This window comes from Ambystoma mexicanum, chromosome 2p (genome assembly GCF_040938575.1).
Source record: "Ambystoma mexicanum isolate Mex_15411 chromosome 2p, UKY_AmexF1_1, whole genome shotgun sequence".
Classification (NCBI taxonomy): domain Eukaryota; kingdom Metazoa; phylum Chordata; class Amphibia; order Caudata; family Ambystomatidae; genus Ambystoma; species Ambystoma mexicanum.
The window spans coordinates 1,118,822,016-1,118,846,686 of record NC_090923.1 but is presented as its reverse complement, the minus strand read 5'-3'; the positions used below and the strand labels follow the sequence as shown (position 1 = coordinate 1,118,846,686).

The following is a 24,671-nucleotide window of genomic DNA, read 5'->3' as shown; positions in this document are numbered from 1 at the left end:
ATAAGCTTTTTTTGTGCCGACATGAAGTAGACTTTAAAGTCCGGCTCCCCCATTCCACCATTGCTTCTAGGCATTATCATTACCCTTCTAGCTATTCTGGGTCTTTTATTATTCCATACGAATGTCCCCGTATATTTTTGAATGAGGCAGGGACCTGTGTTGGAAGAGACATAAAATAGTACAGTAGTTGTGGAAGGATAACCATCTTCAGCACATTGATTCTTCCTATCCAGGTTATTGTTAGGGGACCCCAGTCAATTAGTTTATTCTTTATTGTCTCTAGCAATGGCAAATAATTGGCTGAAAAAAGCGACTCCATTGTCTTTGTTAATTTAATTCCTAAATATGTTATGGTCTTCTCTACCCATCTATACAGAAGAGTCCCTTTGAGCTCCTCTTCTACCTCTCTCGGTATAGTCAGGTTCAGAATTTCTGATTTGTGAAATTTTCAAGTTAAGTTTTTATTGACAAATACATAACACATTTTAACTTGTAGCAACGTTGCTACCAAACCTTTAGTTGTACATAAAAGAATTTTCATTTATAAATCCCCAAACCACCCCCCACCCTCACACACTTCCTTTTTCCAATCCATGTTTCGACTCGTCCCTGTTGTTATGCAGTTAGTTCATCAATGTAGCTCTCTTGAAGCAAATTATTGTCCAGACCGCTCAAAAAGCAAAAGCCATGTCCAATTAATATTCGTTTTTTGTCTCATCCAACATATGTGTCAAGTACTCCATGCCGTATATGGCGCAGGTTTTCGTGGCCCATTCCTTTTCCAGGGGGGCCACCCTCCTCTTCCAGCACTGTGCTATACAGCATTTGCGGCCACCATCAGGGTACGTATCATGTGTCCCTCCCCCTCCCCTTCATTTTCTTCATCCTCTACTCCAAACAGTAACTTCAGGGGGACATTTCCCTTCGCCTCCCATCCTCCCACTCCAGCCACGTCAAAACTGACGGTCAGTATTGCTGAATATAGGAACACTCCCATCATGTATGGTAGTATGTACTTTGCAGCTGTTTTCATTTCCAACATTTTGACTCCGTCCCCAGGTACATTTACGCTAGTGTAGTCGGGGCATAGTGCCAGCGGCGAATGAGGATCCCTTTACTGCTCTACATATCCTGGCCCATATCTATCGAAGAAGTTCCGGCCCACGTCTGTCGCCCATCTGGTTCGCACTGTTAGTGTCCCTCTCACGTCACAACTCCTAAGCTCATCATATAGCCTAGTAATGTGCTCCTTAGTATCAGCGCTTTGCAGCAAAGTTTTGTCAAAGGGCGTAAGCTCCCACCTCAGATTATTTCCCCACCTGTGTTCCATCAGCACCTCCTTGAGTTGCAGGTAACGGAATATGGAGAGCTTGCCCACCTGCAGACATTCCTCCAGACGCTCTAAGGGTAAGCACTCCCTGCCTGCCCACATCTGCCCAGCCCAGGTCAGGCCTGCCTCGTACCAGGACTGAAACTGTCCCGGGTCAGCGATTCAGTCTTTCAGGGGGCAGGGGGATCCCACATGCAACTGAGCAGGGAGGGCCAGGATGATAGTCAGCGTGTGGCGTTACCTTCCTTCCATATGGCCCAGAACACCTCCCGTATGGGGTGTGTCAGCACTCGTTCAGGTATCTCTTTTGTGAGACCCACCCCACATCCACTCTCCCAACGTCACTGGCATCAATACACTGACCACTTCTTTCGCGCTCCGGGGTCCAGGTGATCTACCATTATTCCTAACTGCGCTGCTTTATAGTACGCTTCGATATCCGGGAAACCCACCCCTCCGTCCTCCTGCGATAGGAGTAGGGTGCTATTTTTTTTTTTTTAATTTCACACAATTTTATACAAACTTTTGAAATTTGAACAAAAAAAAAATCTCACACAATAATCACAATAAAATCTTATCCTTAAACAAAACATAAAATTTACCATTATATTTAATATCACAAAAAGTAGAAAAATGGACGAGGAAGAAGAGAATAACACAAGGAACTGTACTCTCGGTGCTAGTTCTGCGTTGCTTTAAAAAGAAAAACAGCAAAATGATTTCTTTCATTCTTCGACAGCGGGCGTTGACTCCATCATCTTTTCTAGCACATCCAGGAACCTCATTAATGCTAGCGAGAGTGATTTACACTCGCTATTATGCATTTGACCCCACCACTCTTTCATATTATAGGTCAGATATTTTTCCCGCTCTGTCCATAGGAATTTCTCACGCTGGTCCCTTAGATTATTACAGAAAAGGACTAGATGTTTTAAGTTTTCCTCTTCGGTTAGGCAGAACCTGCAGTTGTATTTTCAGGCTGAATCATTCGTCTATGTCTTAGAATTTCTTTTGTTTAAAAAATATTTAGAAGTAATTTCAGGAAGAGCCTTCTCAGGCTCTTACATGGTGCGATGATCATATAATTTGGAAGTGTATTACGTCTTTTGGCTTCAAATGGTGAATTTTTCATACATTGGTGGTTTGATCTCTGATCTCCAGTTTTAATCCAATCAAGTTCCAGCAACTTTTTCTTTTCTGCGTTTGGGTTATTCCACAGTGTTGTTTCATCTGTGTCCAACTGTTTTAGGATGTCTTTACACTGTTCCATCCATTCTGACCATGCATTTCTCCTTCGTGATTTCCGCTCAGTTAGCATATCAAAGGGTGGTAGCTTTGCTTCTTTGTTGGTCTTTCTAAATAATGCTAGCTTGTTCCAAATCACTGTAGCATTTAGTGTGGAGACCCCTACTTCGTATAATATACATGCAGTTGGACAGCTTTAAGGGACTTGCAGGATTCGCTTCCAGAAGGAACCCTAACATCTTGCCCAGATCTTTGCGTCACACCCAAAGATATTCTTTGCGCCATATGTTAATATAGGTGTCACCTTACTTTGGTAAAGCTTTCTTATTGGAACATAAGAAAATGTTCCAAATTTTTTGGGGAGAATTATTCCTTGTGATGTTAGATGTTTACAGTTGCTTAGGGGGTTCTTCTTCATTGGTTCATTGTTTATACTGGAATTAACCACTGTTCCTAGATATCGCATATAGGGGACTTTGTTCAGGTGCTATAAGCCACCCTTGGCCTTGTCCCTGCCCACAAAAAGTGCAGTAGGGCTCTACACACCATCCCAAAGTACGAGGTCGGAACTATGGTTGGCAGCATCTGGAAAAGGTACATAAACTTGGGGAGTTTCGTCATTTTGATGCAGTTGAGGCGCACCATCAAGGAAAGGTTCATTCTACCCCAACGTCGCAAATCGACCTGCATTTTGTCCCAAAGCAGGGTATAGTTTTCTACAAAGAGGTCCCCTGTGTCCCTAGTAACGTTAACCCCTAAGTGCCGGCACCCTTTCTGCTGCATCTGCAGGCCTAAGTCTCTGACATATCCCTTTGCGTATTGGCTCCACTCCCCCAGCGGAAATGCCACTGATGTAGCTATATTTAATTTAAATCCTGATAGTGCTCCATATTCTTCCAATGTCTGCAGGAGGCGGCGGATCGACACTTGTGGATTCGTAACATAGAGCAAGGCATTGTCAGCAAACAGGCTCATTTTGTAGCTCATAGCCTCTTCTTGTACCCCTGTAATACTGTCATCCCGTATCGCTAACGCCCATGGTTCCATGACCAGTGCATACAGCAGGGGTGAAAGGGGGCGTCCCTGTCTAGTACCCCTTTGCAGTCCCAGGCCCCTTGACAGCCCCCCATTAACCACTATTCTTGCCCTCGGCCCAGAGTATAGGGCCACGATCCAACCCAGCCATTTGGTTCCCATGCCATATTTGTTCCAGGACCCCCGTCATGAAGGCCCAGCTAACTCATCGAAGGCCTTCTCCGCATGGTGTGCCAAAATTAGGGCCCCTTTGCGTCGCACCTCGGGTGCCGCTATGATGTGTAAAGTTTTTCTCATACTGTCCGACACTTGCCTATTATGGACAAATCCCGCTTGATCTAGGTGAACCAATTTGGGGAGGTATGCTTCCAGTCTGGATGCCAGAATTTTCGCAAATATCTTGGCGTCCATGTTCAATAATGAGAGTTGATGATATGAGGAGACTGCTCCCTGTCTTTTCTTGGTTTGGGGATGACCACTATCAGTGCTTCCAGGAATGTGGGTGGTATATCTTCCGGTCCTCGATAGAATGAAATACTTGGGCTAGGGGTTCTGCCAGGAGTTCCTGAAATTGCTTATAAAAATCAGAGGTGTATCCATCCTTGTCTGGGGCTTTGCCCGGCTTAAACTGAGCTATCGCCTGCCGTATCTCATTTGCAGAGATATCCCTCTCTAGAACCCACCTCTCCTCTCCTGACAGCCGGGGTATAGGGAGACGATCCAGATACTCCTGCACCCTCGCGTCACCCTCGCTGTGGGGCCGTGCGTCGAGGTTTTCATTATATTCTACGAAGCACTCCTGCATATTGTCCCTTGATGTATGCACCTGACCTCTCCTCCCCACCTTTGCCTCCCATATACTATTTGCCAGGAGTGTCCCTACTCGATCCCCTGTCTCATAGTATCTTTGCTTTGTGTACCGTAGCCATTTGAGTACCATACCTATCAAGAGCGAGTGCAACTCTTGCCTTTTGTCCCTCATATCCCTCATATCCCTTAGGAGCCCCTCCCCGTTCGTCCCAGGTTTGCTAGGAGTGTCGGCATGCTCCACAGTTCTCCCCTTAGCCGCTGTTCTATCAACGCCCTCTCCCTTTTCTTCCGTTCCCCTTCCACTATTAAAAGGCCTCTGAGAGTGGCTTTCGCCACCTCCCACACATGCTTCGAGTGTGTTTCACCATTGTTGTTTGTATTGAAAAAGCAGCGAATTTCCCTTTCTATAAATTCCTTGAAGGTGGGGTTTCGCAAGAGACTGTCATTGCTGCATCACCTGGGTGTCCGCCTGTCTCCGCCTGTCTCTCCTTATATGCCACTCGACCACAATCATCTCGTGGTCTGACCACGTTACTGTCTCAACCATAGGGTGAGTGGTTAGGTCACTCTGTTCCTGTGGTGTCAGCAAGAGACCGGTTCTGGTGTATGATTGGTGCGGCGGGGAGAAGAGGGTATACCCCCCCGGCTCTGAATGGTACGTACTCCATATATCTGCCCAGAAATAGTGTTGCAGCAGCTGCGTGAAGTCTTTGCGGGTCCGACCCCTCGTGCTTCCCCTTTCCCCATGGGTGGACCACCAAACACGACTTCATGGTCCAGGATCATATCAAAGTCTCCCCCCACCACCATAGTCCCATCCTCCCAATCCTCAATTACTGCACACACCCTACTTAGGAATTTTACTTGATTCACATTTGGCGCATAGATTGAGGCTAAGGTGACCATTTCCCCCTTCAATTTACCTTTAACTGCCATGAATCTTGCCCCAAAACCCTTCTTACCACCTCCTTTAGGTGCCTGGTCTTTGCCAACACTATGCCCACCCCCTCCTTCTTTGACACTGCATGCAAGGCCCAGTACATTTGCCCCACTTCCGGTCCCTTTAGGGCACTCTCCTCCCCCTTAAGATAATGTGTCTCTTGAAGAAATAACACTGCCTGATTGGTTTTACGGATTGCATTTGCTGTGAGGGAGCTCTTATTCGAGGAATTAAGCCCTTTTACATTCAGTGTCGCTACCTTCAAATTAACCATAACCTTGCCTGGTGAAGTCTGTGCCTATCACCATTCCTTCTCCATGTAAGCTATGGTCCGAGCCTTTGGACATATGTTGCATGTGATCCCTCCTCCCACCACTTCCTCCTACCAACCTCCCCCTAATGTGAACTTCTCCCTCAGATATGGCCTGCAAAAAACAAGTCCGGCGTGGGTCTGATACCCAGCCACCCTGAGACCCCCAAACATTTCCGGGCTACCAGGACGGTGTGGGGTTCCCCACCCTGCCAGAATATGAACAAAACATTTTAATCACAACATTTCCCCCCTTCTCTTCCCGTGCTCAAAAAGATACACCAACCGGTGGGCAGAGCCCTATTTCATCCTTGTCCCTTGGGCTGCGATGATGGAGGTTTCCAGGACTTCCTTGTGCTCCTGTCTCTTCTGCAGCATTTCGGTTGGGCGAAAGCACTGTTAAAACGCTCCTGCAGCTTACGTTGGCCTTCGTGGTCTTTCAGCAGCACCCCCTTTTGCAGCTCTTGTAGAAGCAGGCTTGCTTCCTCTTCCTGTAGTAGTTCGTAATGTACCCTGTCGTAGTCGAAAGCCAGCGTGAAGGGGAATCGCCAACGGTACATAACTCCTCCCTCGCGAAGCCAGCAAGTGAGGGGTCTGCATTCCTCCTCTGCTCCAGGGTGTATGATGATCGGTCCTGAAAGATGGTTACAGAGGCTCCTTCCCATTATATTTCTCCAACTTCCCGTGGCTTTCTTTGTCACTGCAATAGCCACCACTGAGCGCGGTCCTCCCGCTGACCCAACGCCTCTGCGAACCCTATCAAAGCAGATCTCGCTTTCTGTCTCTCCTCTCAGCAGTTGTCTTATCAGGCGTTTTAGCTTTATTTCCAGGTCTCTTGGAGATTCGGTTTCTGTGCTGGGGAGCCCCATATCCGCAGGCTATTTAGTCTCTCCCTGCTTTCCACATCGTCGATCTTGGCCTTGGCCCCTCTCTCTCCCTCTGCACTCCAGCTCCTTGACCCTTGTTTCCATGGCCACGTCTGATATATCTGCCGACCTTTGATTGTTCTCCAGGGTCTCCACCCGATCCTCCATGTTTGAGATGCTATCCACAATGGCCCCCAGGGAGGTCTGCACCTCTGTCCTGAACGCTTTAAGTTCCAGCAGGATGGCCTGCACGTCTTGCTTTAAGGCCTCCATATCTCCTATCGCCATTTTGCATCTGTGCTTATGTAGTCCAGGGCTTATTGCTCTGAGGGCTATATTCCCTTCTCCGGGGCCTTCTTCTGCATGGGTGAGCTCCCTCCACGCTGGGTGCCGTCCGCTATCACCACCTTCCAACTGTCTTTCTCTCGCAACCCTATCGCCTCTCTGGGTCTTCTTTTTGGGGGCTCCCAGCTGCTACGTGCTCCCCCTACTTGTGTTCGCCACTACTGCCAGTGGGTCCATCCGCGGCACCACCCTTCGCTATGCCGTCTGTTTGGAACAGTCCAAACTGGGGTCTCTCCTCTCCCCTCCCAGCACGTCCTTTTCTTCTCCCTTGTCAGTCCTTCTGGCGATCTGTGTGTGCTGTGGGGCTCTGCTTCCCTGGCCTCTCCATTGAGCAGTCAGGTGCCCCCGTCTACCGATTTCCACTGTACTGTGGTCTGGCCCAGCGGGGGGCATGAGGAGGTAGGCCCGCACCTCCCAACCTTGTGTCTGCTGGTCTCCTCGTTCCAGGGCCCCTTCACACCTCCACGGTGTCCTGCCTTCCCTGTGTCCAGCGGCTCCCCGTGGGGTGCCTGCCTCCTCTAGGTAGCTCTGCAAAGGGCTCACCTGTTATCCACGTGCCTTTGCTGCTTCACTGCATCCTTGGATGCCTCAGCCGGGGGCCTCCTCCTTCTCTCCTGGCATGTTCTGTATCCTGCCCCCCCACTGGGGCACTCCCTCCAAGTGTTCACACACACCTTAGGGCTCTTCCTCTCTGGCCCCTCCAACAGGTGCCCAGGGGCTTCCTTCCCCCGCTCCTCCAGTTTGCTGTGGCGGGCCCAGGGGGGGTCAGGGGGGGAGGAAGGGGGTACTTGCGCCTCCTCACCCCGCACCCACCAGCCCTCACTGTCCCGGGGTTCCTATCCTCTTCACTGCCTCTTATCCACCGTATGAAGCTGCTCTACACTTGGAGCCCAATTCCTCCAGGAAAACCCAATGCGGCTACACATGGCGTCCGGGAACTTGCCGCTCCGTTACTCCAATCCTGCAGTGATTCGCTCAGTGTCCCTGCTCTCTCCGGGCCGATGGGCGCCTGATGCTTTCTCTCCACGGGTGCGGACACTGCCTGCGGTGCATTTCCCCCACCTCCAGGGGACGGTTAGCGCGCTTCTCCCTACATCTGCACGCCAGATCCTCCGGCTGTGGCTCTTCGATCTTCTCGTTGGGAGCGCAATTCCTCTTTCTAGGGTTGTTATGCTGTTGCTCTGCGCCTTTCTTTCAACGGGGCTACTCTCCGGTGGGTCATTTATTGGGGTTTCTGCCTCGTATTAAATGTTCATATCTGGCAGGGTTACGAACTCCTGGCTCACGCGCCCCTCTTGGACGGCACTCCCTAGCGGTCTCCCATGAACATTTATTTTTAACCCTGTGACTCTCCCGAACTGTAGCATCTCTCTCCCCATTGCTCTAAGAGAGGATTCCGGTAGAGTTAACGTTAGCAACATATCATCCACAAAGGCGTCAATCTTATGTTCCCTACCCCCAAATGGAATCCCCTCAATCTCCCCATTGGGTCTTATTGCCGCCAAAAGTGGCTCCAGATGAATTGCATAGAGCAAAGGCGGGAGGGTGCAGCTTACTTTAATGGGATCTGAGAGTTGGCCATTGATTGCTAGCCGTAGGGATAGATTCTGGTAGTTGGCTTTGATCACTGTAAGAAATATATCGCCAAAGCCCATTTGCTTCATTGCGAGGCACAGGAACCGCCAGTCTACCCTATCGAAGGCCTTTTCAGCGTCTAGGGCTACGAGGATGGCTGGGTTTTCTTTTGATTGACTTTTTCTATAAAATGGGTGATCCTCCTTGTATTGTCACTCATCTGTCTGCCCCTGATGAAGCCTGCTTGATCCGGTCTGATTATTCGTGGGAGAAATGGATATAAACGATTCACTAGGACCTTTGTGTACATCTTAAAGTCAACATGGAGTCGGGTCTTTGCCCTCCTTTGGCAGTAGGACTACTTTTGTCTCCTCCATGGTAGCCGTAATTTGTCCCCTTCTCCCAATGTCGTTCAGGAGGGGGACCAGTTATGGAATTAGTGTCTCCCTAAAGGATCTATAGAATTCTGCGGTGAACCCATCCAGGCCAGGAGATGTTAAGGGGCAGCAGAATTATGACCCTTCCGCACCGCGTCCATTGTGTCTTTTTCTAGGGCTTCTCCTTCCTGTTCACCTATTTCTACCAACTCACCTTTTCCTATATAGTCCAGTTAACTCTACTCAGATGGATTTACCGAGCTATATATGCTCGGATAGAACCTGGAAAATTCTCGGATGATGTCATTAGTATCCGTACTGGTATCCCCCCATCCCCCCTGTTCCACCCTTAGTTTTAGCATAGTTTTGGCCTTCTCTTCCCTTCTCAACATCCTAGCTAATAGCCAATCTGATTTGTTTGCTTTAATATAATATTTTTGTTTTAAGAACAGAAGGGATTCTTCTGCTGCTGTCTCCTGTATTATCTCCAATTGGCCTTTTATAGCTCTGTGTTCCTTTCTTGTTTCACCGCTCACTCCCTCTCCAATCCTGGCAAATTGCCTTCTTTAATTTTTTTTCCAGGTCTTTTTCAATGAGCCTCGATTCTCTGTCCTTACGGGCCTTGGTCGCAATGATTTCCCCCCTTATCGTAACCTTAAAGGTGTCCCACCTCGTCTGCAAGGAAGTGCCCTCAGGGTTGTTATCCCCAAAGCAGTTCCCCATTGCTTCCTTCAACTCTTTCTTTAGGGTTTCTTCCTTAAATAGAGATACTGGGTACCTCCATTTCCAGAGTCCTAACGTCCCTGCTCTGCTGGTGAGTTTTAGTGTCAGGGTGCATGGTCTGATAGGGTTATTGCCCCCACCTCTATAGCCACTACCCATCCCAGGAGTGCCCGGGATGACCACACAGTCTATTCTTGAAGATGATCGATGGCCATGTGAGAATAATGTAAACCTTTCCTTATCCCCTTCCTTTTTCCTCCAAATGTCCACTAATGCTAATCTCTCCACTTTCTCTACCAATTTTTTGAGGGTGCTCCCTGGGTTTTCGTGGTCCTATCCTTTTCTGGATCCCAAGCCATTTTTAAATCCCCAGTAAGAATTATGGGTCCCTGAGCAAGTCTCTCGAGTTTAACCAAGGATTTTTGTATGAAGTCATCTTGACCCGTGTTTGGTGCGTAAATGGTAGCTACCGTGTAGGCCTCTCCCTCCCCTTCAGGTTCACGGCTAAGTATCTCCCCAGGGCATCTCTTTCCGTATCGGTAACTGTGAAGTCCAGGTTATTCCTAAGAGCAACCAGCACTTCTTCTTATTCTTATCAGTGGATTGATACATTTGGCGAAAACCTTGCAATCTTAGTCTGTCTCTGTCCCGGGTCTGTACATAGGTCTCTTGTAATGTTATAATGTCTAGCCCCTCCCTCCGAATAAATCTTTCTAGTTTTTTCCTTTTCAGAGGGGAGTTTAGACCATTGATATTCAGGGATATAATACCCAGCTTGTTATGATTATCCATTGTCATAGGAGTAACCCCTGTAGTTGTACCTTCTCACCCGATCAAGTTCAGACTTCCTCCCCTCTCCCTTCCCACCAACTTCTGCTCCCCCTGTTACCCTCTTACCCTCTCCCTTCCGTCCCGCCCTTTACTGGGATGGCTTAACCAGCCTCTAGCCCCCCGCCTCCAAATCGCCCTCTCTGGAATTGACCCCCTACCTGACCCAGCTTGCTCCTCAGCAGGTTCTCCCCAACCCATTCTAGATTTCTCCCCCACCTCCCCCAGGCATGCTGCTGAACTCGCCCTTTCTACCTTCATTGTCTGTGTCCACAAATGTTGTCCTTTGACGGACATGACCTCCATTCCTGTTCTTCTCATAAGGCCGGACCTTTCAATGGAGGCTGATACCCCCCTTCTTGTTTCTCTTTGGTTTCACCGTTGACCATTCTCAACTCTTGAGTGAGGTCTGAGCTCTTGTCTGGGGGTGCCTTGAGTCTTGGTCCTCTTCCTCGATTCCCAGATTTCTTGCTCCTTCTTCGTAGGATGTGGTTCGATATTGCTTCCCTTGCCACTCAAACACCAAAACGAACGGGAACGTCCAACAATATCAGATGTCTTTATCTCGAAATAGCCCCAGGACCACCAACATTTTTTCTTCTTTTGGACACGGTTATCTGGGTTAGGTCTTGGAAAAGCAGTATTTTAGTCCCATTGTAAGTCATTTGTTTCGCACCCCTCACTGTTTGCAGGATCTGTTCCTTCGTTTTGAAGTCCTGCAGGGCTGCCAGGACATCCCTGGCACAGACAGTTCCTGGTGCCTTGAGAGCCAGAGCACACCCACCAGCGTTTCTATCCCACCCAGTATTAACAATTTATCAGACATACTCTAGTGAGTGTGGATAGCTCTGCAAGGTAAACACTCTGTTTTGACATGTTCCAGATTGCAATTCTCAAGATAAAATCTCTGCAGAGTTGAATCAGTCTTACATCCTCCTGCGGTCAATACATTGCATACCATTAGATTTGGCAGTAATCAAACCTGTAGTTACAGGGTTTAGAAGAGGGAGGAGTCAGGCATGAAATGCTATGCTTACAAATGTGATATATCAACTTTTCTAGTTGGATATAGGAACATCTAGGGCACAGTAACAAAAATACTAGAAGTATTTTGCATGCAGTAAAATGATAGGCCACAGAAACACCAAGCAATCAAGTTGACAATAGATAAGAAGCTTGGGGACTGGGGCATCCAGTCTGCCTATCTATACAGACAATCCCTGCTCTCTAGCTGTTTCCTTGCCAGTATGACACATTATCCCATGCAAGTAAGCCAAAAAACACCTGAAATGATGATGGCAGTGGGGATTGGGGTGGGACTTTCATAGCACACCTCATATTAACAGTAATGTGCACACATTTCAGCTGACCAGAGTGGACAAGTAAGATACTCATCATTCATGATGTGAAGCTTCTCACAGTTTGTATGCTACACGTACCCAGTGCTGTGCTTCCTGCGGTTCGCTGCAGAGTGGGGTATGAGGGAGCTGTGGTTATAAAAGGTGACCCCATTGTCCCTTCCGACCTCCCCCTTTTAACACCTCTACCTTCAGCGAAGGCAGAGTAGAGGCTGTGAGAGACTCCTTATAGTTTATCGGGAAGCAGTGGTTTCGAAGGTGCACTCAGGTCAGTGCAGGCAGCTTGCCACCCACATGTATACACTGAGTGAAGGTAGTGCAAGGCCTTGGCAGTACTACAGGCACTACTTGTACGCTCACTCCATAGGCGCGGCACTTTACAACAGCACTGAAAGCATTCCTCACAGTCCACAGCAGTACAAGTGCACAACATGCAGGATTACAATATTCCACCATAGATGGTGAAATGGGTGTGTCCCTGCATTCTGAGATATATAGTCACCCCCAGCTCTTTGCAAGGAAGCGTGTTCCATGCCTTCATTGTGCAGCAGAGTCACCAGATTTTCCGAGCTCCCCAGCTCAATGGCTGGGACACGTAGCCGTTCCCGGGCACCCTCCTTCCGTGGCTTAATCAGCTTCTTCATTTTGTCAGCAATCCAGTTGGTTTTCCTGCATGAAGAGAAGCAGTTTACACATTCACGAGAAATCAGGGATCACATGTAGTAAATAGCATTGAGAAATCAGATTTCATGAAGTCCACACACATTAAAGGAAAAAAATAAGCTACTTACCTCTAGCTGCAGTTCTCAGTGGTTGATATTTTCAGAGATTCACATGCTTACATTTTTCCCTGGAATCCCTGGTACACAGGGCTTTAAGTGGGCCAGGGATAGTGGGGACTGGACCCCGGCAGTCTCAGAGAATAGTGTTCGAGACGAGACCCTGCCAGGGCTTCCTAACGTCCCCTGGTATCCCCAGTCCACTATAACCCAAAGACTTTTTTCAAAACCTGAAGCTCTCGTGTATAAGAGAGCTATTCAGGCTTTAGAAAAAAAGAAATTCTAGCCTTTCTTCCTTTGTGTCGACTCCCTGCCAAGCAACCCTTTAAATGGAGATGCAGGAATCATCACCCTCATACCCCAGTGCAGGAGAGATGTTCGATGCAAAGGGGTGCCTGGCAGCGAGTGGGAGCTGCAAATAAGAGGCAACACTTGCCTGACCTGAATTCAGCCTACTAGGCTACGGCCTTTTGCAAAATCAAGCCAGGGTTTTATGGGGTCATGGCCAAAAAGAGGTGTGGCCTAACAGGCAGCATTCAAGTCAGGAAAGTGTTGGCTCTTAATTGCGGTGCTGCCCCCTGCAAGGGCACACCCCTATTCGGCCATGCCCCTACCCAGCTCCGTCCTCGCACTGATGTGGACCCTCTTTCCCCTGGCACTTTTCCACCTAGCCTCCCCTTAGCACTTGCCTAGTTCAAGGGCCCTCTTTCTCCCGCCCCTCCTCCCCAGCATTTGCATGCTCTCAACTCTTCCCTCCCCATTTTAGCATTAATGCATTCCGCTCTGACCGGCACACCCCCTATGTCGCCACTCCCCTGCACTTCTTGCTACTGCACTTGCATGATCCGAATGACACCTGGCCTAGTAGGAAGTTTTTTGATATTCTCCATCCCTGTTCAACTCTCCCCCCACCCTTTTGTCTTGTGGCACCTTGAAACACCATTTGCTGTACAGGTGCATTATATATACCCACTAAATAAATAAATGAATACATAAGCGCCCTGGCTCGATTTTGGATACCACTTAAAGCACTGTTGGTACACAATATTTGTTATAGCAATGCATTCCACACATACACAATAAATAAGGCTTTTAACTGACAGCCTATCCACCTCGTATTGGTCCTTTTTGCCTCAGCCAATTAGCTATGTCTAGGTAGATTTAGCTCAAGCCAAGGCAGCCATCTTCTGATTCTAAACTGCCAGTCTGTTGGCAGTGAATCCTCAGGACCACTCTGCACTTTTCAAGAAGGCAGGGTGGAAGAAGCCCCTAAACCCAAGAAGTATTTATTTAAATTAAAGACTGCAGTAAATGTGGAAGAAAAATGTTTTTTAAGGGATCCACATAATGAATGCATTTGCTGCCTGTGTTCCCATAAGGCAAAAGACTGAAATCTGTGAGCGTTTTCTCAGCAGACACTCCAGGACAGGAGACTCCTTGTGTTTTTGGAAGACTGCAGGGGTGCCACAACAGGGGGGGGAACTATTAGAACAGCCCCGGCCTCCCTGCACTCGACGTCTCAGAAAAGCAAACTCCTTTAAAAGGAAAGCTTCATCTATGGGGAGAGATGCACCTACTGATACAAAGTCAAAAAGCACCAACGGCCAGCACTTCTCTGAGCCCAGTGGGACTTGAAGAGGTAAACAAAAATGAAAATCAACTTCCAAAACATACTGAGAACACCCTTCATTAACGGCGTTGTCCACCGAATGCTTGACTGTGGAGGAACTAAGAAGCCTGCATCAACAATCCCATATGAATCGATAAAAAGTACCCAGCTGCAAAGCCAGTGTTACAGGTAAATAGCTGTTTTCAGATGTCTAATTCATAGATACAATGGCTTTGAAACTGTATTGTATTGGTTTCTGCACTGTGCTTAATGCCAAACATCTCCAGCTTATAAGCACCTGACCTGAAATCGCACCCATGTTGCACAACATCATCTTGTTCCCAAAGCGAGAGCCTTGGCTTTTAGCTACTCTCCCAGCCTTTGATAGAAATATATAGCAAGCAGTAACTTTCAGGGAACGTGAACATTTGATTTTGCCAAAGTGTGCACAATTTTATATTTGTTTGGTACTGGCTCTGAATGTTATGCAAGACGGCATCAGTTGTTGCTCCCTCCCCATTCATAATATTCGCTGGAAGGTTTGCAGGCAATTGTCTGCAGGCTAAGTGATTTTATTTTGAAATTTATAAAGAGCAAAACGTTCACCCATAAGGAGCATCTTGGCGTTGTGAGCGATGCCCAAGAAAATGAGCAGGTATCAAGTAGACAAAAAGCAATTATTAAATAAAAAACCAATACAATATATGTAAAGACAGGACAGGGGTGTCTGTGGTACTACCCACTATATGGTTGGGGAGGAGGCACAGAAGCACCTCAGCCAAAGCTATGAAAGGTTAGCAATGGATGAGCAACCAAGGCTGAGACTCAAGCGAGGTGATGCAGGCTGGTTCTTAGGTACAATGAATCAATCCCTCCACAATGGAATGTCCACACACAGTTTTGTGCTAACATTGTTATTTTATTGAATAGATTATGTTTAGATGAATATATACACCTAAATAAGACTCACTTTGTACTTTACTTCAACAGTTAATACAATATGTACAGTACTATGTGTGTGGTACCACAGAGTCTTAGCTTTAGCAATAATGCACCAATGGGTAGTTGTAATAAAATGCACCAAAATTACTAAGCACTGTTTAACTGCAAAACCACAAATGTCGAAATGCAAGCGAATTACTTTAGAACACTGGCAGAATACTTTTCAGGGTAAAATGCAAATTTGTGTGAAGATTCCTCCATCTGTGCAACTTGCAATGAAAATGTTAAGTTATACTTTGCTTTTATATTAAAGCCCAGTCCTTAAATGTTCAGTAATTGCCTGCTTTTCTCTTTACAGGTCCCAAAACCCCAAAGTACCTGGGAATCAACAGGGGAGCTGGGCCCAAGACGAATCTGAGACCCCTGGATGGACCCTGAGGGAGGAAGCCCATCTTCCTTGTCACAGTACCTTGGATGCCTTGGAAGGCGAAGTGGTGGAGTCTCTCAGCTTTACTCGACGATGCCCCTCAAACATGGACCCCCTCTGGAAGATGAAGTCACTGGGTTGTTGCTGTCGAGCAGGAGAAGGGAACGAAGCAATGTCGGAAAGGCAGCAATGATGGTCTGCCGAAGTGGTCTCCTTGGTGGGGTTGCTACGCCGACAAAGATGAAACTCACTGTGGACCTTGCAAAGGCGTGGGAGGTGAGTATGAGTCCTCTGGTTTTCGTTGATGACCTTCAGTGGCGATGGGTGCAGTGACAGAAATAAGTGTCGGCTTTTTTGGAATTCGCGGTTGGCCGCCATTCGGTTCTTCGCTGCTACAGCTGCAGCACGGACAAAAGTATGGCTTCTGGTAACTTGGACTCGAGCAAAGGACTTTTCTGTGGGCCACCACTAAGTTTGGACCATCGGGACTCGTTCTTCGGTTTGGAATGTCATGAAACCCCCCGGCAGGCACTTCTCTGCAGGCAGCGACACTGGACATCTTCAGCCATGGCAAATTAGACAGGTGTCATGTCTGCAGTGCCACTTGAACATATCGGGTGGAACTTGGAATGCTTCGGGCATCAAGAAGCACTATACCGGGTGTCCCCTCTACTGGGTGATACATGGCAGTCTGGCTTTCCAATGGTCACAAACAGCCTTCGGACCCGGGACAATGCTGGTGGACTGCTTGGGTACAAGATATCTGGACACTCTTATTCTGAACCCACAAAGAAACCTCTGCAGGATGGCGGGCACTCAGGTCTGGCTTCCAGGACACTTCGGGTGAAGTGAACAACATTTGCACAATGTCCCCTCGTAACTACGGGAAGAGGTCACCTGTCCAGGTCCTTGCTTGAAAGGTCCTTGAATCAGCAAAGCAACCTTTGAATTCGACTTCTTCCTCCAGCTGGATTCAGGATACGCCTCCAGGAATACTCTAAGCTTTTGGCACAGGAGGATTTCAAGCTTCCAGGGGACACTACGGTGGTGATAGTGCGCGGTACAAATGTCCTTTCACATTAACATTAACATTCTGACCTTGGGCTTCTGGCACAGAGGTAAGTGAGGGGCCTTCTGTTATACATAAATTCCCCCATTGACTTAGTCAGAGTTAAGCTCAGTCAGCCAATCACACACTAGGGTATTCATCACACAGCACCCAATCAGGCTCCCAGGTATTAAGGCAATTCACCCCAAACCAGAGACCCAAAACCGTTGATGTGTATTGGGGGCTGTGGGATGTCTCAACCCACTAGTCCAGGCCCTGCAACATTACTGTACATTGCTGGCAGCAGCATGCTGCTCGCTAAAAATCACCAGAAAGTGCGCAGTAAAAATCTGAAAAAATAGGCCGCCATCCACTTTTGCCTATGTCAGTGGTAACACAGGAGACCACTGCCAAAACCCACCATTGGGCTACCCACAAAGTAGCCTGAAATCACTTGATAAAGCAATGCTGATTGCCAAAAAGAAACACAGAGCTGTTTGGAAATCCGTTTGACTCAGCCCAGCTCTGGAGGCGGGCCAGACTGAAATTGTTGATTGAAGTTGGTGTAAATGTATGTTTTATAAAAATGCTCATAGCAAAGTGTACTGAACTGACAAAAATATGAAACTTAGAGATTGTTAAAATGGAAAATTCACTCACAGTTTAAGACTAAGCTGGAATCTGTGCGATTGTCAGTCTAGAAATACGGATACCTCTACTTTGAGACCGCAAACGCATTTTGATGGCCGTGGGCCAGCCATCGCATGCACGATATGACAAAATATAGGTTTTTGAGTTTGCCAATGAACGGTCATTTTGATGTAACAAGAATCGGCATTTTGTTTTCTAACCATTGCTCATTGCTTTCTGTTCCTATTGCTTCGCAGTATATTTTCCGCTTACACTGCTCGACTGTGAAACATTGTTGTCTGTATGTGAAAAGGACAAGGACGCAGGGCCGTGAGGATAACAAGAGTTCGCTGAAACACAAATGTATGCAGCGCCAGGAAGAATGCCTGGCTCCCTCCCGAATGTAGCCCTGAAGCAGAGCTGCAGGGCATTTAATCATTTCACAGCTGCCAGCCAGTCTCGTTATATTGTAGAATATGTTAGAATAATACCGCTAAAGGCTTGAATTATGCTTTTCTTATGGCCCCCCCTTTGCTGAGCCCGCTCGAGTGTGTCAGCTCCCAGGACGCGAATAGCACCTGATAGATAGCAAGGTCCGGAATGCAACTCTTCCCCCCCGTATGTAGCTCGCTTCCAAGGACAGAAGCGCTGTGTTCTATTCAACAACTGAAAGATGCCTTTGCACTCACAAATTGCAAATTGTTACTAGAATAGATGTTTGAAGGTGTCATAGTGGTCGGAGATGTCCATCATCATACCAAGTTCAAAGAAACCCAATAAAGGGGGGTGTTAAACATGTCATAGCTGATTGTTTGATATGCATTTTATATATATGTAACTGATGTACGTAATTCACTCTCTTGCGTCCCTCGAGGTCTAGAGATACACGTCGTGGGGCATGAGACCGAGTTGGCCAACTGAGACTTTTGCTTTGCAATAAACCCTAGCTTTGGGAATACAACCTCGTGTCTGGCGTATCTATTGTGTGTGGTGACTCGCCTTGTTTCCATAGACGTCAGGGTCCCCTAGGGGCCCCTTTCACGATGTTCTGAGACTGAACCCCGGAAATTATTCATATTGTAGCCATTGTGTTTATGTTAGGAACATGAAAAGTTACAGGAATGTGCCCAGATGGGATGTGTATGCATGTGTAAAAATTGGTGCAGAGCTAATATTGAGAAACCTGTGAAAAGCGCAAAAAAGTTGTCAGCGATGAACCATAGCTCGTAGGAAAATAAGAGTTGGACAGAAACGTACCTTAAGCAATCTTTCATGTAATTATGTATTATTAACAAGTTGTGCATCTTGGAAATATATTTTTTGGGGAAAATAGATTTTCTAAGTAAAAGGGGAGGGATTTCCTTTGGGCCATAAACACTGTGTCACTCTGACACATATGACACACTGCTCCTGTCTCAAATCAGGAGAGGGGAAATTCTCTGACATATCAGATCCTTAGAGGGTTGGGCATAGATAATCAGCCTCCCCATCCACTTTGGAAATACATAAATAGGGACTGCTGAGGACAGGCAGGGACACACTTCCCACTCCTCCACTGATTTCTTGGCGAAGCACCCTGCAGGAAGATCCAGGCTCCAGACATAGATCCAGAAACCAGACTCTAGAACTTTGAAGCAGAAGGGCCCAATCCCAAAAGCTGAACTCTTCTCAGCTGGCCGTCAAAATCTTAAGCAACCTGATTGTAACCCCTAAACTTCCAAGGGGCACCACAAAATCAAACAGCCTGGCTGAGCTGTTTTGCTGTTCTAGCTAAGAACCCCGTGCTAGAACCAAGATCCAGATCCATAGAGCAGAGCTGTATCCGGAACCCGTCAGATCCAGTCCAAGAGGCCGCGCAGACCAGAGTGCCGCTCTGAGAGCAGAACCCAGTGCCTGAGACCTGTCCGGTGGCAAGCGAATCCCAGCCAAACCCTTGACCAGATCTTTGACGGGTCCATTCCATTCCAAAGCCATAGAAGTGAGTATTTAGTCTAGAACTGTCCATAGTCATCTATTACTTTAAAGTAATCCTACTCAATCCATTCCAACCTATTCAGAACTGCATTATAGAATCTTGTGTCCATCCTGAATTCTTCTCATTATATAGTCTGTGATAATTGTAGCGATAATCATCTGTGCGCTGACATTTTTGAAGAAAGTCAAGTGTCCTGGCGCACAACAATCAGAGTGGAAGGCGCCCTGTTCTGGTAGTTGTCCCGTTGGGTATCTTGTACTTTCATAGCCCATTAGTATAAGTCCATATTGGTTCAGAATCTTTAAAGCGCAGTCTGTCATTTTGAAATCTTGACTGAAAAATCGACCTTCACATAAACCTCTGTAACTTTCGAACCATACGTACTAGAGACAAAATTGAATGTAATTTTGAAGCTAACATCCTGTCATGATGCATACCCCCGGGCATCCAGACCACGTCCATCAGCCCCGGGAGCAGGCATCATGTTGCCTTAAGAAAACCCAGCAACCCCTGTTAGGGGCTGTCTGGGTTCAGTCCTGGCGCCTATGGCGCCAGGCTCATATGGGACATCAGTCCTGGCGCCATAGGCGCCAGGCTCATAGGTGCACACTTACCTGATGCAGACCATGCTGCAAGAAGATCCAAACCCATGTGAGGCCTGGAAGGGACTACTTTAACTTAGGGACTATTTTGTTACTCGGTGTGGTCGGGGAGGAATACCTACCTGGGACTACTTTGGAGGCTATTTAAACCACGCCCGAAGAGCAGCACACGCTTCGCGTTATTCTCCATCCAGCAGCGTAACGTTCACCATGCCAGCAGCAGCATCCAGCCTTCTGCCACGCCTGCCTCGAACCTGGAGCACCTAGAAAGAAGGAAAGAAGCAAAGGTTTGAACAAGAGTATTAGCTGATTTCTTACCTGATTCCGGATTCATCGCATCTTCAAACCAGAGGAAAGACTTTGTTTTAAACGCGTCGCATCGCAGCAGCAGCGCCGCGCCATACTCACCGTTCCACGCAGCATTTTTTCGATCCGGCGCTGTCTCCATCTTTACATCGCCAAATCCTGGCACCTAAGGGGGACAAGAAACAACAAGGTGAGCAGAGAGAACAGACAGAGACAATCTCTTAAGCCGCCATATGCTTACCTGATTTTACCGCCGGAGGTATTATTCATCAGCACGCCACATCTTCTTATGCCGCACCTGTAAGAAAAGGAGAAAGCAGCAAGGTAACACAGACATTAACCGGAGCGCTTTCAGCAGCCAATCTTCTTATTGGGTCAAAGTTGCAAGATAAAAGAGGAATTGGGCAGGAGTGAATTCCAGACATTTTGAACTCTTACGAACTATATACTTACGGCTCTTCGCCAGGACCTTTTGGAGTCAGGATTCGTCTACAACTCTTCCAATATCTTCAGGCCAGTGAAGTAACTGGTCATCAACGTGCCCCTGCGTGCTTCGCAGGATGGAGGGCTCATCCTTCAAGAATATAAGGTGAGATTGCTGAGAGGGCACCGAGGTGATAAGTGGGGAGGACAGTGAGGGTGCTATCACTTGAATCCACAAGTGGCTAAATCCATCTCTCCACTTGTAGGAGAATATTTCTACGGGTGAAGCAGACAAGATTAGGAGGGCAGATCCAGTCAGTCATCGCTGCACTACGCATCACGTGGGTGGAGGCCGCAGCAGTGCGGGTCCGACCGACGCCCCAGTGGGAGCCAGGTGAGCGTAACAGAACGCAAAGCCTACCTAAAAAGCCCCACCCGGTCGTTATGGAAACCTCTGAAACGGATCAACTAACCCAACTGTTAGGGGAACTTAGGGCAGAGGTGCACTCTGCACGCCAAGAGACTAATGCCCTCAGGAGAGAACTTATTTTGTCAAAGGAACGCACTAATGATCTTGCTAGACAACTGCTGCAAAGCCAAGCCGGAAAAACACCACTACCTGGACTCGGAGGGAATCCAACTCCTGTCTCTTTGAGCAACCCTGTGCAAGTGGTTCTACCAGGGAGCATTCCTTTAGCTCCACCCAAACGTTTTGCTGGGGACCCGAAAAGGTTTGCCGTGTTCATGAACCAGTGCCGCTTGCACTTTCTATGCAGACCAGGAGCTTTCCCAAACGACCATGCCAAAGTAGCCTTTGTACTATCGTACCTTAGTGGCAGCGCAGCAGATTGGTCAATCCCGCTGGTCAACCAGGATGATACTCTTCTTTGGGATTTTCAAGGTTTTCAATTGAGCATGGAAAAACTATTTGCCAGACATTCGCAGGGTCAGGCCCTGGATAAGGAACTTTTATCCCTACGACAAGGCACTCAGGATCTGCTAACCTATATCGCAACCTTCAACAGGTTAGTGGTGGAAACCGGCTGGCCAGAGGAGAAAAGAATTACTTTATTTCATCGTGGTCTTCGGGGTGACCACAAAGATGTTTTGGCCCAAGTGGTGAACCCACCCCAGGATTGCACAGAATATATAGACTTAGTAGTCCAGTTAGACCACCGACTCCAGAATCGAAAGGCTGATCGAGCTAAATACGAGAATCGAGTACTGGTCAAACCACATGTTACCTCCAAAGGAACTGACACATCAGAACCCATGCAGATCGGAGGGGTTAAGGGACCCTTAACGCAAAAAAAGAGAGAAAGAAGACGACAAATGCAATTGTGCCTTTATTGTGGGGCTTCAGGACATTTTTTAAGGGATTGCCCTATTAAACCATCCAAGAAAGTAGCCGGAGTAGCTGTTAGAAATCAAAAAGAGCCTGAATCGGGAAACGACCACGCCCGACAAGCGTAGAGGTCTGCTTGCCAAGCTTGAAGAGGACACTCAGACCTTGCATCCAATCATACCAATGGTCCTCATTGATCCAAGACTCCCATCACGTATGCACGCAGCAAGGGCATATATCGATAGCGGAGCCGTAGGAAACTATATGGACCATAAATTGGCTTCTAGGATGAATCTATCTCTCTGCAAAAAGACCGCTCCGGATGTCGTCACCACAGTCGATGGAACTGAAATTGCCTCAGGGCCTGTAACTCATTCCACTACAGAGATGACATTGCTGGGTCAGGACGGGCATCGAGAGACTATTGTGTTTGACTTAATCAAAGCCCCACAGTTCCAAATAATACTTGGGATACCTTGGTTAGAAACACATAATCCTTGTATTGATTGGCGAGAGAAGAGAATAACCTTCCCGGATTGTGCACACACATGCTACCCGGAAAAACCCTTGAACAAAGGCCTGGCCACAGTCACTACTCCAGTCGTGCAGTTACCTCAGGAATACCAAGAATTCCAGGACGTTTTCCAAAAAGAACAGGCAAATACCTTACCACCACACAGATCATACGATTGTCAAATCAACCTCATCCACGGTGCACAGCCCCCATGCAGCAGAATCTACGCCCTCACGGAACCCGAAAACCTGCACCTACGACAATATTTAGACCAATACCTTGCTAATGGTTTCATTCGTCCATCCAAGTCCCCTGTTTCCTCAGCTTTGTTCTTCGTGCCAAAAAAGGAAGGTGACCTTAAAACGTGCATAGACTAGCACGCACTAAATCAGATTACGGTAAAAAAACGGTACCCATTTCCTCTGATCCCCGAATTACTAGACCAAGTAAAGGATGCTTGTATCTAAACTAAGTTAGATCGCCGAGGGGCATATCATCTGGTACGTGTAAAGAAAGGCGACGAATGGAAGACGGCCTTTCGCACTAAGTATGGATTATTCGAGTATCAGGTGATGCCCTTCGGGTTGTGCAATGCACCAGCAGCCTTCCAGTATTTTATGAACAATGTCTTTCGTGAACTCATTGACGTCTGTGTTGTTGTATACATAGACGATATCCTTGTCTACTCCTCCTCAGAATCAGACCATGTTAAGCACGTACGTGCAGTCCTTGAGAAACTATGCCAGCACAAGTTATTTACAAAATTGGAAAAATTTGTTTTTCATGTTACGGAAGTTGAATTCCTTGGATTTATCTTGACTCCAAAAGGAGTCCGAATGGACTCACGAAAGGTGGACGCAATTCTCAAGTGGCCATCACCTAGTTTAGTTAAAGGGGTACAAAGCATGCTCGGATTTGCCAATTTCTACCACAGATTCATTCCGGACTTCTCACATGCTGTACATCCCATCACAGCACTTTTGCGAAAGAACAAACGTTTCTTGTGGACCGAAGAGGCTGAAAAGGCCTTCCAAGAGCTGAAAGCAAAATTCACGTCTGCGCCTGTCTTAAAGCATCCACGCCCAGAGCTTCCATACATAGTGGAAACTGATGCATCCAGTTTAGCCATGGGAGCTGTCCTGTCCCAGAAGGATCCTGAAACTGGTCAACTTCACCCAGTGGCATTTTGGTCCAGAAAGTTCTCGGCACCCGAGTTAAACTATGCGGTTACCGATAAAGAGTTATTAGCCATCAAATCCGCCTTTAAGGCTTGGCGACACTATCTTCTTGGTGCCAGGCATACTATTACTGTAATCACCGATCACCGGAACTTGCAGTATCTAAAAACAGCCAAAGCCCAGTCATCGTGCCAACTTCGATGGGCATTGTTCTTTGCCGAATTCGATTTTGTGATTACTTATCGACCAGGCTGTAAAAATGGCAATGCAGATGCCTTATCCCGAATAGGAATGGAAGAAGCATATGCGAACCCGTAGCCGGTGCCTATAATTTGTGAGCAAAGAATTCTTGGCATAACTACTTTACAGACACTAGAAGAAATTCATTTAAAAATCCAACAACTCTTCGATCCAGCAGCCCTGCAGGACTGGGTAAAGAAAGGCCCGGATTACTCAGTCATCAATGATCTACCCTACTATGAAGGACGACTATTTCTACCACACAAGGAATTGCAGGAACTTGTCATCTCCAATTATCATGATACCCTGATGAAAGGTCACCCAGGTATCGCAAAAACCAAAGCTAAAATTAAAAGACAATTCTGGTGGCCCACCTGGCGAAAAGATATAAAGTCATTTGTGATGTCTTGCGGCATTTGTGCCCAAAACAAAAATCAGAAGAAAAAACCAGCTGGCCTATTACAACCTTTGGATATTCCACCTACACCATGGCACACCTTATCTTTAGATTTTATTACTGATCTGCCTTCATGTAATGGATTTAACACCATTCTAGTTATCGTGGATCTTTCTTCCAAGATGGCCCACTTTATTCCTTTGAAGGGATTACCTTCTGCTTCAATTCTGGCCAAGGAGTTTGTCGAAAACATCGTTAGAATACACGGGTTTCCTTCTGTATTGGTCTCTGACCGAGGTAGTCAATTCATTTCACATTTTTGGAAGAAATGTTGCCAATTGGCGCAAATCGACGTAAGGTTATCAACCAGTCACCATCCCCAGACCGATGGTCAGACAGAAAGGACCAACCGGACCCTTGAACAGTACCTACGTTGCATGCTTCACCAGACCGAAAGTAATTGGAAAGATATTTTATGGATTTCCGAATATGCATACAATAACTCTGTACATTC

General features: G+C 47.2%; 1 protein-coding gene across 3 annotated transcripts in view; it reads right to left on the bottom strand.

The window, feature by feature from the left end:
• Nucleotides 1–24,671, bottom strand: part of CCDC88B (coiled-coil domain containing 88B) — a 1,445,666-nt gene that overhangs the window by 399,596 nt on the left and 1,021,399 nt on the right. For 2 of the 3 annotated variants that reach the window (XM_069645149.1, XM_069645151.1), the window contains exon 25: nucleotides 12,245–12,411. In XM_069645149.1, coding sequence (XP_069501250.1) covers nucleotides 12,245–12,411 — 167 coding nt within the window. The remainder of the gene's footprint in view (nucleotides 1–12,244; nucleotides 12,412–24,671) is intronic. The other variant, XM_069645150.1, reaches the window with a different exon arrangement.